The following is a 20,274-nucleotide window of genomic DNA, read 5'->3' on the forward strand; positions in this document are numbered from 1 at the left end:
TGTTGGGGTTAAGAAATGTATTAGAAGTCATTAATTCTATGGACTGACAAACAATCACATGGCTGTGACTCGAGATTTCCGGCCCCAACACCATAGATAGACTCTGTGCATGATGGAAACTCTGAAGAGAAACCAGGTCTTAGAGAGGAGGCAGGAGGCAGGAGACAGGAGACAGAGTTCCTTCTTACAGTTCTAAGGAAATGGAAAAGATTTAGGGCATTAGCATTCAGTCAGGCTTTGATTCCCCAGAAGATGGAAGGAAAGGGAATGAGGAAGGTGGTATGTGTCACTGGTAGCCACCCATATCCCTTTGATGTACCTGAGCCTAAAAACTCCCTAGGTGAGAAATTAAGACACCTGGGAGTCTGTTAGCTAGTGTGCCCTTCCCAGTCTTGAGCAGACCGAACAGACCTTGCTTGCCTCACAGGACCTTAACACCTAGGTGAAGTCAGCCGCTTTGTTTATACTTGCAACTTCCTGCAAGAACTTAGAACAGACTGCCCGCTGAGCCTGCTCTGCAACATTATCCAGCTGAAACAAAGGATGGGTTCAGGTGGACTTCCCCTACATAAACACAGTGTTTGAGCCTTGATCAGAACTTTGTCTTGGCTTCATGTTTCTCTCCCCCCTCCCTGCCCCCCCATCTCTTTGTAATTTCTAACCCCCTTTTCCGGTAAACCCAGTTCATCCATGGCCGCTAGACAGTGACAAGCTAGATATTCACAGAACTGAATATCAATAGGGTGCCTGTTAGAATCTGTGGGGCTGAGGAGATGAGAGTGGCTATTGCAAGTATTACAAGTATTGTGGCCTGACCAGCAATCTGGCCTGGAGTCTAGTAGGTTTTAGTCCATGGTAGCTGCTTCCAAGTGTCTGGACCTGAAGTGAAGCAGTACATTGTCACAGAGGAGCTTGGTGGAGTAAAACTGTTCCTTTAAGCAACCAGGAAACAGAGCAGTAACAGAACTCAACCATGATAGGACAAAACCCCCAAAGACATACTCTCAAAGATCTACTTTCTCCAGCCAGCCACACCTTCTAGAGTTCTACCACCTCTCAATAATCTAGTCAAATTCTGAATCCACCATTAAATTACACTATTGATCACATTATATCATGATCTAGTCAGCTCTGGAAACTTCCAGGGGTGCTCCTGAGAGCCTCTGAACCAAATCAAGTTGACAAGATTAACCATTATACCACTAAACACAATTCTCCTTCCCTCCCTCCCCAGTCCTTAACAACTATCTAATTTCTATCGTCATGGTTTTGATGACTTTGGACATATTGTAGGAGTGGAATCATAGAGTGTATGTCCTGGAACTGGCTTATTTTACTTAGCAGAATGGCTTCTACTTTCATCTATATCATACATGCAGCAAGGTTTTCTTCTTCAAAGCTATTATTCCACTGTACCACATTCCCTTTAATTAATTTAGCTGGCTTGGCCATTTAGGCTGCTTCTTCCTTGGATATTGGAAATAATGCCATGAGAAAGAGTGTTCAAGTATCTCTCTGAGATCTTGCTTTGAATTCTCCTAGTTATCTACCCAGAGGTGGGATTTCCGGATCATATTGTAAATCTGTTTTGTTGTTGTTGTTTTGTTTTTACAGATTCCTTTGTTGAGAATTGTCTAATTCTGTACCCCATTTTTATTATTTTTTTATTGGATATTTTCTTTATTTTCATTTCAAATGTTATCCCCTTTCCTGGTCCCTCCCCCCTGAAACTCCCTATCCCATCCCTCTTCCCTTGCTTCTATGAGGGTGTTCCCACTCCCACTTCCCTGTCCTGGAATTCCCCTACACTGGGGCATCACTTCTCTGCATTCTGACATCATTGTATTCTATTTCTTTTCTTGTCTGGCTGTCATATCATGATTATCATACTGTGATATCTCATTGTTGCTTTGATGTACATTATCCTGATACTTACTGTTGGTGAGTAGCTTTTTGTGTGTTTACTGGTCCCCCGTGTATCTGCTTTGAAGAATTATCTGCTCAAGTCCTTTGCTCATTTTAAAATTGGGCTATGGTGGGGGGGGGTTGTCCCTGAGTTATTGAAGTTCTTTAGTGTATTATGGATATTAAGCTCTTATCATATATGTGATTTGCAATTATTTTTCCCCATTTTATAGTCTTCTTTTCACTTTGTTGGTTGCTTTTTGTAATGAGCAGAAGTTGCAAGTTTATGTTACTTTAATCTTACCTTGCAGACTAAATAAAAAAAATACTTCTCATATTTGAAGCACAAGTTTGGAGACAACTAGAAACATTATAAGATAGCTACAAGGAAGCACGACAGTGTTGCAGAGCCTTCAAAATAAATAAATCATCCAGATTTCATACTGACAAGTTTCTCTCTGTGTTCATAATAACAAAAGCCTTCTAAACCACTGTATAAACCAGGAGGCTTAAATCAGGCACCCGCCCTGTATAAGAACTTCAGCAGCATGCCTCCCCAGCCCCCAACACACACACCTTGGCTAATAAGTACATCAAATCAATTTTATAAAATATTAAAGGGTACTGAAAAGATGGTTCATATGTTTAGAGCACTTGATATTCTTAAAGAGGAACCCACAAGACAGCTAGTAACCATCTGTAACTCCAGTTACAGGGGATCCAACATCCTCTTCTGGCCTTCTTGGGCACCTAGCATGCATGGTACACAGACATACATGCCATGCAGGCAAAATACCCATGTGCATAAAAGAAATGCCATTGTATTTTATGTAACAGCAGACAAACAATGCAAGCTAAGATTACAAATGATCAACTACTTTGATTAGTCCTTTGAGATGTATTTTTACAAATTCAGCATGAAATATTTCTGTATTCTAGCACTTCAATCATTAGAACACTCTGTGTATGCTTTGTCCTGGCTAGTTTTATGTCAACTTGACACAACCTAGAGTCATTTGAAAGGAGGGAAACTCGATTGAGAAAATACCTCCAAGAGATCCAGCTGTAAGGCATTTTCTTAATTAGTGATCAATAGAGGAGGGCCCAGTCCCTTGTGAGTGGTGCCACCCCTGGGCTGGTAGTCCTGGGTTCTATAAGGAGGCTGAGCAAGCCATATGGAACAAGGCAGAAATCAGCACTATTCATGACCTCGGCATCAGCTCCTGCCTCCAGGTTCCTGCCCTGCTTGACTTCCTTTCCTGACCTCCTTCAAGGATGAACAGTGCTGTGGAAGTATAAGCCAGATAAAGCCTTTCCTCCCCAAGATTCTTTGATCATAGTGCTTCCTCACAGGAATAGTAACTCTAAGACATGCTTCCTATATGATCCCAAGCTCTATGGTAAAACATCTGACTTTCAAAAATGTAAAAGAAATTCTAGACACAGTAAGCCCTTGTTTTCTTGTGACTACAAAATATATCTTCTTTATTATTCGTTGTAAGTTTTATTTATTATATTGTGTGCATTTATAATGTGTACCTGGTTGTATATATGTGATGAAACATGCTTGGTCACATAGCAATTTTGTGGGATTAGTTTTCTTTTTCCACCATTATGTGAGCTCTGGGGATCAAGCTCAGGTCATTAGGTTTACATGGCAAGTGTCTTTACCCACTGAGCCAGCCCAGGATTACAAAATGTATTTTCTATACACTAAATTGATAATAAGTAGACATATTATATGCTAGTAATAGGAACTAAAGATTAGTACAAACATACTCATTGAGAAGTCTGAATACAAAAATTCACACCCAAGTTTTGAAACAAAATATACCTAAAACTATGGCCACTATTCAGCTAGGACTTGCCGGTCGGGGCTCATACAGATGTTTTCTGAGAAGCCTGGGCTGTGAGTGGCCAGTAGCAATACCATGGGTAGTTATTAACATTTTGACTATAATCCCTACTTATAATTCTATACAGCTATAAACAATAGAAGAGAGCTAAATCTGAGTGAACTGTGGTTGAGGCAGGAAAATTAGAAGTTTCAGACCAGCTTCTGTTACATAGCACATTCTAGTACAACCTGAGCAAAGGATACCTTATTTCAAAAATAAAAATGATAGCCAAATATGTCAAATATAATAGTTGTGTGTGGTATCTTGTACACTTGAGAGTCTGAGACAAAAGTATTACTATGAGTTCCAGGCCAGCCTGGACTACAGAGTGGGACACTGTCTCAACACACATACACACACACACACACACACACACACACACACACACACTCGTTCTACCCATACACACACAATGTCAGATGTAAAAACACAACACAATTACCAACAGGTTGCTATAAGCGCAACTTGCATGTTCTTTAATATTCCAATGACACATACTATTATCAGTCATAGAACAAATATATTTGATAAGACATGAAAGCTGGCTGTGGTGGCACAAGCCTTTAATCCTAGCACTTGGGAGGCAAACACAGACAGACTTCTCTGAGTTCAAATCTAGACCTATGGTTTACATAGTGAACCAGGAGAGCCAGAGCCACACAGTGAGACCTTATCTTTAAAAAAAGACATGAAATACTCTAAAACCAGTAAGTGTACATCTAACCATTGAAAATCACTCACTTCCAAATGATGGTAGCTAAAAATGGGACCAATACTGAAAGATGAGACAATCCAGCAGTTTGAACAAAGGGGAGGCATTGTTAAATAAAATTCACAATTGTCGGTTAAACTCCTGAATTAGACTCAAACAGGAAAATCAAGATCAGGTACTCACATTAAGCCCCCATTTAACCAAGGGGAAACTAAACTGTTTATATGACTTTCTGAGAAATAGATTAGAGAGATTTAAAAGTTAATGAAGAGTCTGATACCTCAATCCTGTCATAAGAAAGGGTGACCTCAGGTAACTTGATGTTATTTGGTTACAGGTTTTTGTTTTTCTTGTTTCGTCTCCCTGTCTTTGCTTTACAAGAATAGGAATTTTGAAATGTTGTTACAAAAAAAGGGAAGAAAAAAACCAGAAATGTATACATATAAGTATTATTAAATGCCGTGCTTTAAAATAATCTAGTTGAAATTTTAAACTAATATGCATTAAAACAAGATGCTGCCTAAATATTCTGTCTTAGGGGCTGACTTCGCTGGCTGTTGGCTTGGGCTTCACTTGTATATTGAGCACATAGTCATGGCGGAAGGATGAGCGGACAGTGCGATTCATCAGCGGCTGAAGTGGGCGGAAGTTGTCCACCATTCTTTTCTCTTTCTCTCCCTCAGAAGTGAAAAGCAGGGTCCGAAATTGCTCAAGCTGCAAACAGAAAACATTCGAAATATTAATCAAAAACAAGCTTTAGTATATGGATAAATTATTTCCATTTTGTTTGTCATGAGTCTTACTGTGTAACCCTTAGAACTCATTATGTAGACCAGGCTGGCTTCCAACTCCTGGAGCTCCACCTGCTTCGATTTCTTAAATAATGGGATTACAGACATGTACCACACCACACCTGGCTTGCTTTCATTTATATAATTCTACAACACTTTGTCTCAAATTGGATGCAGAAAGAACTTATTTCTGAGAGAGATGTCTTTATCCCTTGATAAGGGGTTAAATGCCATCTGTGTTGTGGGTCTGTAGCTCGCACGTGGGCATGGATCTTGTTGGGCTGAGTTGTGGTTCCTGTGTCTACCACGGCTTAGGGCATGAAACACAGGAATTTGACTGAGTTCACTCCACAGCACTGGTTGGATGCTGGGCTATGAGAAGCCACTGAGCTCCACTCAGGGTGTGGGGAGATCTCAGTGTGAAACCTGCGGGGCCAAAGTTGTTGGGTGGGGACCACTGGGCAAGAAGGCCTGTGGGAATTGACTGGTCTACCAGGCACCACTGGGAGCCGTGGAAGTGTTGAGACTGGGGGCGTATGGGTTGGACTGGCCCGCAGCCAAGGGGGATGAGGGAGAGAAGCTCTGGCAGTGCCCCGCAGGGTAGTTAGACTCTTGGTCACGGTGACTTGCTTAGCTGGGTCATAGCTGGCTTGGCTAGCTTGCTTGAGTTGGTGGGCTCCATGGCTGTAACGTAGAGAGGTCCCCCAGTGGGAGATTAGGTGGTGGCTCATTGGCTGAAGGCCCCCTCTACAGTTCTCTATGGTGGGCCCCAATGACGAGAGGTGTTCCATGGTTTTAAAAGGTTTATTGTCATGGTGGAAAGTGGATGAAGCTGTACACCCTGCTCTCAGGGCGGGCCTGAGGTTAAATACATTTTGCAGGGAAGACGGTCTGGGAAGGAATGCTTAATTGGCTACGCTCTCTGGCCTTTAGGTATCTCATGAATAAGGAGACCTCTTGAGGCTCTGCGGCCTGTAGTCATGCCCTCTACCTGTGGAGGGGCTGGTAGGGACGTTGCCCTACATGACTGAAAGGCACAGATCAATGGAGGTCTTCAGCCTCATGTCAGGAGCTGGAGTCTGGGAGCATGGCGAAATGCATGCTGTCCCTTGCAGGGATACCTGTTGGGTCTCCAGCCATCTCTAGCCAGTGCTTGACCAGAAACCATGCTATCCTTTCATGGTCCACTGCCCCACACCATGTCGTTAGCATGGCTGTGTGACAGCAGCAGGAAGTGGTGAAAAAGCCAAGCTTTTGGAATCTGAAGATTAGGGACAAAGGCCCTCATCCTCACATATTGGCTGTTTGCCAAAGGTGAGTTATAGCATCTCCTTGATTCTGAGGTATGTCAGTGGAGAGAAAAAGACTAGAAGAATGCTATATACAAAATGATTCCACTTTGTCCTAAAATTATGTATATTACAAAATCAGAAGGTTTTCCCTTAATAATTAATAATGCTAAGTGCTAAAATGACCAGTGATTAAGATTATAAATGTCAGATAACATTTTAAATGTTTTATTAGCATATATTAATTATATACTATAATGGGTTTCATTGTGAAATTTTCTTACATGTACTATATTTTGATCCTATTCATTGCTATCCCTATCCCCATCATCCTGTCCTTCCACTCCTACTGATCCTTTTTAAACTAAACCGCCAGCCTACACCGATGGAAAGCAAGAGGGATGGATGGCATTAGAAGTAACCATGGCAGGGACTGGGAGCCTCTGAGCAATGACTATTGCACTCTAACAAGTTCAACACAACTAAGTCACTCAACAAATCAAGGCTGATCCAACATTGGTACAGGACAACATCAAAAAACTCTAGCGTTCAGGTTGAAGATATGGCTCAGTGGCTAAAAGCAGTCCTGAGTTCAATTCCCAGCACTCACATGACAGCTCACGACTACCTAAAACCATAGTCCCATTAGGTACAATGCTCTCTTCTGGTGTGCAAGACATACATGTGGACAAAATACATAAAGAAATCTTTAAAAGCAAACAGACCAAAAGCCACTCCAGACTAAGTTGGACTTCCTGGCAGCCATGGTATTAATTACAAAATAGATGAGGATTAGATCTCATCCTGGCAGAGAAGGGAGAAATCTGTGCATGTTAGTGGAGGAATATTGCTTCTACATGAATTTATCAGGTATCATAAAGAACAATGCCAGAAAGCTAAAAGAAAGAATAGAATCACAAGCTAGATACCACCCATCAGGATGGACAGGTTTGGGGGTACTTGGGGGAACAAGGATAACCCCCTTTACTGGGCCCCTAATCTTGATAGTTCTAGCTCTATTTTCAGTCTTTGTGTTTTACAACTCCTCTCTAATCTGTTGCAGCAATGCGTTTAAGACCTTATGTCAACTATCCCTCAGCTCCTGACTAAGGACCACCAACCCCTCAGAGTCCTGGAAGCAGATGATCTTCACGGTCATGAGGAATCAAGATACTTCGATTAAGTCAAAAAACCCTGAAAAAAAAATCCTTTTCTCTCTCCCTTACAATGAACCCTCAAGCACAAAACAGTTAAGGCAGAATTGATGGCCCTGTCCCCACTTCTTTCTATGCTTCAGGGTCTAGAATGACAGAGAGCCTGGATGTAAAAAGCAGGGTTCCCATAAAATTCCAGATGGCCTTGCTCATCCTTATCAGGCATACACACAGAGAAAGCCTATTTGCTGGGACAGTCTATCTCCCAAGATAATTTGGCTTGGGTAAACAAATTCAGGAAGGAGAGTCTACAGACCACACATGGTCCCCTAAAGCCACATCAAGTTCCTCATTCCCAAGCCCACCACCCATCTCTATAAAGGATCCTAGCTAACTCATTCCTTACACAGGGCCTCTATCCCATGGGGAATGGCCTGCCTTTTGCTGTTTGAAATAATCTCCTCTGCTGAGGTCAAACTCTGCTCTCCTTCCTGCCTCCTGTTGCATTATTCTATGGTCTAAAAAAATCTAACACTGTGCTGCTTCCTAACTATTTTCAAAATATTATAGGACCCAGTGAGTTTCTTTAGGGTCACTTACAGGAGGGTGAGCACCTTACCAGTGGCTTCGCAACTGAGAAAAATGTCTCTCCTTCCTTCCTGACCTTTTTTTTTTCCTTAAAGATTTGCTTATGTATTTTACGTACATGAGTGTTCTGTCTACATGAACACCTGAGTGCCAGAAGAGGGCGCTAGATCTCATTATAGATGGTTGTGAGCCACCATGTGATTGGCAGGAACTGAACTCAGGACCTGTAGAAGAACAGTGCTCTTAATCACTGAACCATCTCTCTAGCTCCTTCCTGATTTCTCTTAATAAAGGATTGTAAGCTATAAATAAATAAATAAATAAATAAATAAATAAATAAATAAAATAAACCCTTCCCTTACTATGTTAAAATTTTACTGAAAACTCCTTACATAAGCTTCTGACCCTCTGGGCTTACTTTTCAGTTTTATATCAGTTTTTAAATATGAAGGGTAATCCAGGCATGGTGGTGCATGCTTTAATCCTCGAACTTTACATAGAGAAACCCTGTCTCAGAAATAAATAAATAAATACGAAGGGTAGCAGTCTGGCAGACTGAATGTGCAGGTCACGAAGGCCAGGCTGATGAGCCGTCCATCTTGGGACTCTCTCATCTCTCCATGATTTGTTTGTAAGTTCAATCATAAAGAAATGCTTAAATGTAGTCTCATAAACTACTTGTGTTTCTTCAGACCTCCAGTTTTCTTTTATAGTTAAAAGAGCTCCATTCATTTGGCACTATGAAAGGATTTCCCTGTGCTGATTTTTTATGATGCTTTCCTGTTTTGCAGTGCGTGGGTACTCCCAGAAGCCAGACAAAGGGTGGCTTCTGTTTTGCAGTGCTGAAGGTTCAATGCGGGGGGCCTCATGTATGCTCAGTAAGCAGTTCACCTCTTAGCTGTATCCCCAGCTCCAACTCTGCTATATTTGCACATGTTCCTGTATAAAGTTTGAATGTTAAATCCAACTCCCCTTTGCCACGAAGCATCTCCCTTACCACATTTTACAGAATGCCCTGTCCTGTTTCCTCACTGAGCTGAGATGCTCTCTCTCTTCATCGTAAAGTAAATTCTCATATGTGGTTGGACACATTTTTGAACTTACTACTTTCTTCCCGACAAGGCTACTTTTCGCTATTTGCTAGACTGGAGTTGTGCAGATAGCCGGTTAACTGGTACTTCTGAATGCACCTGTAAGGGTGCTTCCCTGAAGAGATTAGGATTTAGATTGGGGGACTGAGTGAAGCAGATGGTTTTCTGTTATAAGAGGGTATCAAGCCACTGTAGAGAAACTGACTAGAACCAACAAGTAGAGGGCCCACTTTGCTCTCTGCTGACTGTTTTATGGTTTGTTTGAGAAAGAATCTTAAATACCCTCTTGAACTGCTATGTAACTGAAGGTGGCCTTGAATACCCAATCTTCTGAGCTACCTCCCAAGCTCTGGTATTAATAGGCTGTACTACCACACCTAGTTTGTATGGAATTAGAGAACCTACTGGTTTGGATTAAGTTCCTGCCTTAGGTTCCAATAGACAACATAAAAATTAAGATGCAGGAGCTAGGGGTGGTGGCTCCTCAACCCCAGCACTTGAGAGGCAGAGGCAAGCAGATCTCTGGAGGCTCAGACCAGCCTGGGCTACATAGGGAGTCTCAGGTCAGCCAGGGCTACATACATAATAAGAGCCTGTCTCAGAACAAGAAAGAAAGATGGGCTTGGAGTCCTACTAGACTTACCAAGGGGAGACTAAACTGTTTATCTGCCTTTCTGAGGGATAGAGATTAGTGAAATTTAACAGCTAAATCCCAAACAGGCCACTTCAATGAGTGTTGTAATGAACATTCCTCTGCCTTAACCCTGTCACAAGAAACAGATAACCTGATGCTTTTGGTTGTGGCTTGTTTTCTGATTCATTTCTGTCCGTTTCTATGCTTTACAAGGCCCATTATGTCTGGCTTGACTGCTTTTGACCTGAGCCCGCATCAATCTGCCTCTGCCTTGGGAGCTCCTAGTTCTTAGACCTTAAAGCCAAGATCAGAACACACACCACTGGCTTTCAAGCCTTTGAGCTCACCTCTCCTGTAAACTTCAGGTTGTACACAGCAAACCAGAAGCCTTCTCGGCTTCCGTAATCACAGGAGCACAAGAAGTCTGGCTCAAGAGAAGCCACTTTAATTCATCCTCATTTCTCTCCCTCCTCCTTCCTGTCCTCCCCTGCTCTTCCTCTTCCTTTCTCCCTTTCTCTCCCCACTCTGTCTGTCTCTCTGTCTCTGTCTCTCTGTCTCTGTCTGTCTCTCTCTCATTGGTTCTGTGTCTCTGTTTCTTTTCTTGATTTTTTTTGTCATTTCTTTTCCAGTACCAGAACATTTAGTTCTTGAAGCTTTATAACTTTGTGAAACAAATCACTCCTTTGCTCTTTTAGAAATCTCCCTGGCTATTTATGCATATTTGTTTTGATTCAGATTTATGTCTAGGGGGCTGGAAGGATGGTTTAATAGTTAATGGTGTTTGCTACTCTTACAGAAGATCCAAGTTTGGTTCTCAGGACCCATTCTGAACAACTCATAACAGCTTCTAATTCAGGCTCAACTGTATCTGACACTCTTTGTCTGGTTTCTGGGAACACCTGGGAGCACTCACACACATATGAGTGCATACATACACATAATTAAAAACAGAATAAAATGTTGAAGAGATGGTCCAGTGTTTAAGAGCACTTGCTGCTCTTGCAGAGGACCTGAGTTCGATTTCTAGTACCCACACTGAGGCTCTTAACTATCCCTAATCCCAGTTGCAGGGGATCCAACACTTTCTTCTGGTCTGCCTGGACACTAGTCTCACATGAGGTATACTCACATGGAGGCAAACATTCATATACATAAAATAAAAATAAACAGAATTAAACCTTTTAAATGTGATTTATTTACTTTAAATCCTATTGACATATTTATTGGAGGTACATTAAATTATGGAGAATAAACAAATCATGGAAAATATAACAATTTAAGAGAAACTGACATCTTTATGATGTCTTCCTATTCAGTAATAGAGTATGAATTTAATTAAGTCCTTCTTCAGTGTCCTGGAAGATTTAAGTTTTATTGCTAACACTTCTTGTTCAAACTACTCATAGGGATTTTATAGTTTTAGTCTGATCATATCTAGGACTTGCTTCCATTATATCTTTGTATCATTATATCTTTGACATATATTTAATATATATTTCTATATATTGCTAAATTACCTTATTTTGTGCTATTTTCTATACTGTATTCCTCATTTAGTTTTATTTTCTGACCTGATCATATTGGCAATTTCTATAACATTTTTTTCTTTCTGGTTTTTGAAACAGGGATTAAAGGCATGTGCCATCACACCTAGCTCTATAACATATTTTTAAGAGAGGGGAGACTTGGCATATTGCTCAGCCTACTTTTGAATAGCTAGGCTCAAGTAATACTTTCGCCTGAGCCTTCTAAGTAGCTAAGACTGTAGGCATGCACGGCACATAGCTATTTCTAGATATAATTTAATATAACATTTAATATAGTAATAGTTATTTCCAGTGGGCATGGTGGATCGTACTTATAATCCCATCATTTGGAAGATAAAGGTGGGAAGATCAAGAGTTCCAAGTCATCTTTAGCTACACAGTGAGTTGGAGGCCATATGAGACCAAAAAATAGCACTTCCACATTAAACATAAGTATTGGTATTCTGTAGCCTTGGTTTACACATAAATATTAGAAAAATACTGTTGGCACTCAGGAGGTAGAAGCAGGAGGACATTGCAATTCCAAGGCCAGCTTGGTCTATGTAGTGAATTCTAAGTCAGCCAGGAAACCGCTTCTATTAAACATGTACAGATATTTTTCTTGTCATTATTCCCTAACCGATATAGTAGGAAAAATTATTTATATAACATTTACACTGTAGAGCAATATAATCTTAAAAAGTAATATAGATGTGATTTAAAGTGTATTGGAAGATGTATAAAAAGTAATACAGATACAATTTAAAGTATATTAGAAGACATATAAAATATAGATGTGATTTTAAAATGTGTGTAGTCTATATGCAAATTTTAAAATCTTACGCAATTCCATATAAGGTACTTGAGCATCTGCATGTTCTGTATGTTTGGGGTTCTGGAACAAGTCTTCCACAGCTACCAATGGACTGTATTTACTTCTTAAGAAAATACTTATTTTACCTTCTGTTTATGAAAGTGTGTGTGTGTGTGTGTGTGTGTTGCCTATGGGGGCCAGCAGAGGGTGTAGGATCCCTGGAGCTGAAGTTACAGGTGGCTGTGTACAAGCACCTGACATGAGTGCTTGGATCTGAACACCTATCTTCTGGAAGAGCAGCAAGTGCGGGAACTGCAGAGACATCTCTTTAGCTCTGATATATACTTTTCAATGAAGATCATTTAGCCATGTTAAGGGAGTCTCTATTCATCTATATTTGATTAAAAATTATTAAGGACAAAATATAGCTGTGCAGTGGTGATGCATACCTTTCATCCCAGGTTTCCAGAGGCAGAGGAAGGGGGAGCCTGGTCTACATAGCAAGTTCCAGGACAGCCAAGGCTACACAGAGAAACCCTATCTCAGAAAGCCAGAAAAGAAAAAAATTGAACAGTTACAAGCACCCTTCTGCTTCTGCTGTAGTGCTGGGCTCTGTTTCTAATGTTCTATTTTACCTTCTTTTTCCCTTATGTATCTATCAGTCTAAAGTTCACTTTGCTAGGGACATCAGACTTGTGTTGGCTAGCTCGGCTTCAAAAAACAAAAAAGAGTTTGGAAGGTTTGGTTTGTTTCTTGTGACAATGCTTTGAAATCAATATACATCCCATACAGGAAGTATGAGAAAATAATTAGGAACCATCTGTTTGTCATGTGTGTTTGGGGAAGGGCTTGCTGGAAACTGAACAGGGACTAAGCTAGATCCCAAGCTCGTGAGCAAATAGTATTGCACTTCAGTTGTAAACTAAACAAGACTGTGTTATAGGTATAGTACTTATCACTTCAACTGATTTTTCTAAGGAAATACTAGACCACAGGTTTATTATTTATTCTGAAGAAATATTACAATTTCCTCACAGTCATTGCTAGAGTTTCTTTATCCTGGGCCTTCACCTTGGTCTTGATTTTAAATAGAGATTCACACAATTTATAAGCAAATATAGAAGCAAATAACATATGTCCTTCTATGCTTTAATTCTTTTTTCTGATTAAGGCTCGGGATATAGTCCCAAATGCTTGCCTTGTGTGTATAAGACCCTGAGTTCAATCTCTACCACCACAAAACAATAAAACAAGCACACAAATCATTCATGTAAAGTTCCAGGCCAGCCTAGGTTACGTGAGACCTCATTTCTCCCAAAAGAAACAAGCAAACAAACAAATAAGAATGATGTCATGATTTGAACCCAGCTTGAACAAGCAGATTAGCACTCCTCAGATGGAAAATGTACAAGGAATACCTGATTATGGTCGACCTCAACTGGCTGCTTTTTAATGATCCAGGTAACAGACTCTGAGAGGGGCGGTGTAGTGAGAGAACCCGAGTAGGTCCAGTAATCTGGGCAAGTAGGCATCAGACAGGAAGGGTCAAATGATCCAAATTCCACCAGGGTGTCCTGTCCAAGAGAAGGAGTTCCTGAGTTATTAGCTATGGTAAAAGCCACTCAGGTAGTAGAGGGTGAGGCAGTGATTCTCCTGGAGTGTCCAGGGACCAAAAATGGTCCAGGGGAGGTTAAGGGAGCTTAAGCTCTAGAGGCGGTTAAGGTTAAGGGGAGGTTAAGGCAATTTCTGAAATAATCACCACTACTTAACCCCAAATCACACTGTGCATTTCTGACAGTTTTCTCTAGGAAAACAACAAAAAGGTCTTCACTTCTCTTGGGGGTATAAGGTAGTGGCTGTTCATAAACAGAGAGGCTGCTTTTCTTCAAGGGGAACGAGTACAGATTTGTCACTAGCACAGAGCTGAACGTGTAGCTCAGTGGTAGACAGCTTGCCTGGCATGCTCAAGCAAGCATCCCCAGCACAGCGGTGAATGAGAAAGAGAGGGAGAAAGGAAGGCGAGAAAGAAGAGAATGCCAGAATCCTAGACAAAGGAGAACAGAGAAAAAGGGAGACAAGAGGGGAGGGAGAGAGAGGAATAAAGTCAGAGAACAGAGGAACACTGTACTGATTTCCGGGAAGCAGCCCCTATGTAGGATTCTGAATATTGAGGAATTCATCTAGGGAGCTGGACAAGGGATACAGGGTTCTTCACTTCTAGACAAGTCTCTTATGAATCTTCCCTCCCCGCCTACTTGTGGGAGGTAGCTAGACGAAAGAAGGTTGCTCTGAGTGTGTCTACAAAGATAATGAAGGAGCTGGTATCGGGGTCAGAGTGGATGCCTCAGTCAGCAACCACTCAGCAAACCCAGAAAGCTGAACTAAGGCAATTGCTCCTGTGCCATGCAGGGTCTGCTGCACGAGACAACCATCATCAATACACCATCACCTGTGCCAGGTCTCCTGCAGCACCGTTGAAAGAGACCTGAATACAGTCCATTTAACCTGTCTTCCTGCTTCAAAGTGTGCTGTCTACTCCGAGATCCAAAGATAAAATACATTTCAAGGGCTGTAAGGGAATAATTACCTTGTGCTTAATTGATGGCAAAGTGTCCACCAATTTCTGTAGTTCTTTATGCTGTTTACCTAGCTGAAGGGAAAAAAAAAGAGCTATTATACACAATAGCCACCTCACTGTAGAAATTCAAAGGGAATGTGAATTAAAATTAACCACCTGGTGGATATATAAAAACAAACCACAGGACTGAAAGTAGGTTTCAGCTGGTAATTACAAATATTATAAACGTCACTAAATTAAATTAAACTCAGAACAAAATGAACAGGCTATTTGCTGACAAGACCAGTGTGTCTAGAGAAAAGTGCCTCCTGCTCCCATTTTACACTGATTTTTTTTTAGTGTTTCAAAAATTATTTCTATTTTATGTTCATCAGTGTTTTGCCTGTATGTATGTGTGTGTGAGGGTGTCAGAAGCTCTGGAACTGGAATTTCAGACAGGTGTGAGCTGCCATGTGGGTGCTGGGAACCGAGCCCAGATCCCCCTAAAAGACCAACCCACTCCTCCAAGACAGGGTCTTACCCTGTGGCCTGGGCTTGTCTCAAGCTCTTGATCTTCCTGCCTCGACCTCCTGAGTGAAGCACGTTTCCAGTGCTCACTTGCCTCACGTGGATTCTATCTACTGTAATTGGCTGTGTATTTTTTTTAAAGATTGATTTTTTAAAATTTTTTGTATGAATGTGTGTCTGTGTAGGGATATGTATATGTGTGGGCAGATGCTCATAGAGGTCAGAAGAGGATGTAGAAGGCACTGAAGCTGGAGTTACAGGCAGTCATGAGAAGCCTGATATCCATGCTGGGAACTGACTATCAGTCTTCTACAAGATCAGCAAGCCCTCTAAACTAATGAGCCATCTTCCTAGCCCCTGGACCACATTTTCATACTATTTGAAGTATAGTCATAATAGTTTTTTATTTTAACCACCGTTTACTTTTACCATACACATGTAAAACACACATGCACACTTAAGAGTCTCACTGTGTAGTCCTGGCTGGCCTCAAACTCTCGGAGATCCACCTACCTGTGCCTCCTGAGTGCTGAAATGAAAGGAGTGTGCCACTACACATGGCCTGGTACAAATAATCTTTTTAAAATACTAATTATATATAATAATGAATTTTCTTGTGATATTTCCATATACATATATCATATACTTTAATTATATCCATTTCTCTTTCCCCTCCCTCCTCCTCCTCTTTCCTATTGATTCTAATGTTCTTTTTGAGACAGGATCTCTCTGTTTTGCCCTGGATGTTCTGGAACTGGATCTGTAGACCAGGGTGTCCTTGAACTTACAGAGATTCACCTGCCTCTGCCTCTCTGCCTCTCCTCTGCCTCTCTACCTCTCCGCACCTCTGCCTCTCTCTGCCTCTGTCTCTGCCTCCCAAGTGCTGGGATTAAAAGCATGTGCCACTATACCTAGCCCAGTGTTCTTTGCTAAAAAGGATTTATTTATTTCATTAGTGTGTGTGTGTGTGTGTGTGTGTGTGTGTGTGTGTGTGTCTGTGTACATATGAATGAAGGCCTTTGATACCGCTGGAGCTGGAGTCATAGGCAGTCATAAGTTGGTGGCTATGTGTGCTGGGAACTGAACTGGGTCCTCTACATGAATAGCACATATTCTCCAGAGCTGTATTTCTTTTCATTCTAATTTTTTCCAAATAAAAATGTTCTATCTTTTCAGTGATACAGTATATCATTTGAACTTGGTAAAGATGAGTTTTATTTGTTTGTTTGAAACAGGGTCTCCCTCTATAGTCCTAGCTGTCCCAGAACTCATTATGTAGAGCAGGCTGGCCTTGAACTCACAGAGATCTGCCTGCCTCTGCCTCCGGAGTGCTGGGATTACAGGTACATTGCCACACCCAGCTTGAAGTTTTGTTTTTACCTTTAAAAATACACCTATCACAGCTAAGCCATTTTCTTCCAGTGCTGCATCCTCAAAACTTTCAAATTTGACTGCATTCCAATGTACCAAGTGCAGCTGAAACAAAAGTAAAAGTGGGTTTCAACACGACCATGTAGGATTGATTGGTCCAAAATAAATGACAGCCCCATCCAACATGAAACATTTAATCTTGCTTCATCACCCAAAATAGAGCCAGTGAGATGTATATGCCAGCCTGGTGTGAAATAGGAGCAGCATAAAGAATGGGAAGAAGGCCTTGTGGCAAGAAGAGCAATATTACTTTGGAAGAAGAGGGTTTGTTAGCGGAGAAAAAATTAAATCACATAGTAAAGTAACTTTGCAGAGAGGGATCAACATTTCTTCATTCCCATCCTGATTTGCATGAAATACTAATATCCCAAATCCATTTGCAGCTAGAGGAGAGAAGATGTTTATATTAAGAGAAATGCATTCTCCCTGTGAAAATTAGATGGGAACTAAAGACAAATTTCTTCTTGGAGGGATGATCACTTAAAGTGTTTTCACTTTTAGCATCACATTTGAAACTAAATTAAGGGGAAAGTTGCATGGGGAAACTCTATTTGCCAGGAGAAATTCTATTTGCTTGTGCTCTGCTTGCATTTCTATATCAATCATTCTTCACCCACCATTCTCAAGCCACAGCTCTACTATCACCTAGCCTCCCAAATGAGCCCCTTCAAGGTCCTACCTAGCTTTCCCCTCTCCTGAACGGAGCCCATCGGCAGGTGCTTTGGCCTTGTGATTTCAGAATGCTTCCATACTTTCCCTGCTTCTCTCTCTTTCTTTTGCCATAGCTGTCAGTCATTTAGGCTCCCACTGGTTTCCTCTTGGACTAATCCAGACTTACAGCTCGACAGTAGCTCATGGCTTTAGGAATGATTGCACTTAGCTCAGAATTCGGAAAGAATTCAGTTCTAATTTTTAAATATTTATTTTATGTAGATAAGTGTTTTGTCGGCATCTATGGCTGTGTATTATGCATATGCCTGCTGCGGTCATAAAAGGGCATCAGATCCCCTGGAACTGGAGTTATAAATGGTTGTGGTACCAGGTACATGCTAGGAACTGAACTCAGGTCAGAGGACAAGTACTCTTTCTAACTGCTGACCTATCTCTCCAGTCCCAGAATTCAGTTATATCTTCTTATGGTTTATTTCACGTATGTTACTTAGAATGGATATAATTTTTACATGTCTAAAATGGGAAGGTCCAAGTATGTCCCTGAACAAGCTAAATAGGATTTAAAGCATCACCTGAGACTTCTTGATAATTTATTTGAACTAGAAACCTCAGAGTATCCCCCATCTTTCCGCACCCATTGCCTTTGGGACCTTTTAAAGCATACCTCTACTGTTCAACCCAGGAATAAACACCTTTAATTACAGCAAAGGGGCGGCAGGGGCAGGAGAAATCTCTGTGAGTTCAAAGCCATCTTAGTCTGCATAGTGACCTACAGGATAGCCAAGACTACAAGAATACCTTGTCTCAAAACAAAAATCAAAACACACAAAAAAAAATAAAGAAAAGAATGGAAGTAAAAGAAACATACCTCTGCTGGGTAGCACTTGCTGTCCACGGTGTGCTCAGAGCCCCAAGCATCGATGGCTCCCCAGTGAAAATGAAACTGCTTCAGTCGGTAGCTATGTTCCAGGGGTCCTCCCTCAATCACTGAAAGGACATATCCAGCAATTCAGGGAACATGGAGAAAAGGTGAGCCTTGCCCTTGAATAATCTGGAGTATGTGTTATCACATACAAGTATTTATGAGACTGGTTTCATAAAGTAAATACACATATAAAGTTCACTAAATTTTTCCTTCTGTAGTTTTTGGGCTCAAATTTCCCATTGTGTGAAATAAATGCAAATTTCTCTTGGCGTATTTACCTAATTCAACTGGATGAAAGTAAACTATGCAGACAAAAGATATTGTAAACATTTAAAAGATTCATTTTGGTCAGCCTTCTCTCAAACTTGGAATTACTCTGCCTCGGCCTCTGAGTGCTAGCTTTAAAGGTGTGTTCTACCACATGCATTCTCCTTCTTGGAAAGAAAAGGTGACTACATTTATTTGAGTGTGTGTGTGTGTGTGTGCACAGCAGCGAGCATCTTTACCCACTGAGCCATCTCACCAGCCTCCATTCCTTTTCTTTATTTATACACTAATGTCTTCCTTTTCAACTTCCAGGGTTCAGACAGGGTCTCATTATGTTGCCCTGGGTGGTCTCTGTAGACCAGGCTGGCCTCAGATTCAGAGAGATCCACCTGCCTCTACCCGTTGAATGCATGGATTAAAGGCATGCAATCCCATGCTTGGCTCTTTTCAACTTTGGGGTTCTTTTTGTTTGTTTGGTTTTTGTTTGGCTATTCTTTTTAAATTAAAAAATTGTTTTGTATGAGTGAGTATTTTGCCTGCATGTTTGTCTGTGCACCACTTGTGTGCCTGGTACTGATGGAGACCAGATGGGTATCAGATCCCTTCAAACTGGAGTTATAGATAGTTGTGAGCCATCATATAGATGCTACAAATCAAACCCATTTTCTCCAAAAGAGCCAGTGCTCTTAACTGCTGAGCCATCTCTCCAGCCCCCCTCTTCTCAAGTTTTGAATATACTAGTGCTTTTTTCCTCTTTTGTTGAAGTGGAGTAGGAAGTTTGCAACTCAAAAGTTATCATTAGGGAGATATGGCCCAAGAGTGCACAGTTTTGGTTAGATAAGTAAGTTATACTTTCAAGACCTATTGCACAGGATGGTACCCATAGTGAGTAGCAGCATCTACTCCAAATGTTCTAAAAGAATAGATTTTAAATGCTCTCACTATAAATGAATGGCATGTGAGGTGATGGGTATGTTAACTAGCTTGATATCCTTATTCAACAATGTGTACATATTCAAAATACTATACTGTATCTCATTGACATATATAGTTATTGTCAATAAAATAAGAAACACAACAATTACCACCCAGCTCCCTTCAGATAGAATAAACCATGTGAACCATCATACCATTTACCACTGGCTTTAGTGACAAATAATAAACAAAGGGCATTTTCTTGAAACTATTTTTTTAGACACCAGTGAAATCAATACAATATAAGAATATTCAATATTGTGACTTACGTGCACAAATGATAGAGTCTGGCAATCCCAAGGACCAAATACACTGATGTATCATACAGTGGTTAGCTCTGGATTAGCTGGCCTCTCAAGATTTCTCACATGCTTTCTTCCTCAAAAATTGGTTTTGCCAGGTGTGGTGGCACACACCCTCAATTCTAGCACTCAGGCAGAGGCAGAGAGGCAGAGAGGGGCAGAGAGGGGCAGAGAGGGGCAGAGAGGGGCAGAGAGGGGCAGAGAGGGGCAGAGAG

At 41.1% G+C, this 20,274-nt stretch overlaps 1 protein-coding gene across 1 annotated transcript in view; it reads right to left on the reverse strand.

The window, feature by feature from the left end:
• Positions 1 to 4,241: 4,241 nt before the first annotated feature.
• Positions 4,242 to 20,274, reverse strand: part of Ca5b (carbonic anhydrase 5B) — a 49,762-nt gene continuing 33,729 nt past the window's right edge. Inside the window, exons 4-8 of the mRNA XM_028762025.1 lie at positions 18,459 to 18,577; positions 16,868 to 16,963; positions 14,990 to 15,052; positions 13,821 to 13,976; positions 4,242 to 5,229 (exon numbers count right to left, since the gene is read on the reverse strand). Of these exons, the coding sequence (XP_028617858.1) occupies positions 5,050 to 5,229; positions 13,821 to 13,976; positions 14,990 to 15,052; positions 16,868 to 16,963; positions 18,459 to 18,577 (614 nt within the window). The 3' untranslated portion in view covers positions 4,242 to 5,049. The remainder of the gene's footprint in view (positions 5,230 to 13,820; positions 13,977 to 14,989; positions 15,053 to 16,867; positions 16,964 to 18,458; positions 18,578 to 20,274) is intronic.

Source organism: Grammomys surdaster, unplaced genomic scaffold, assembly GCF_004785775.1.
Source record: "Grammomys surdaster isolate TR1022 unplaced genomic scaffold, NIH_TR_1.0 131, whole genome shotgun sequence".
Classification (NCBI taxonomy): Eukaryota; Metazoa; Chordata; class Mammalia; order Rodentia; family Muridae; genus Grammomys; species Grammomys surdaster.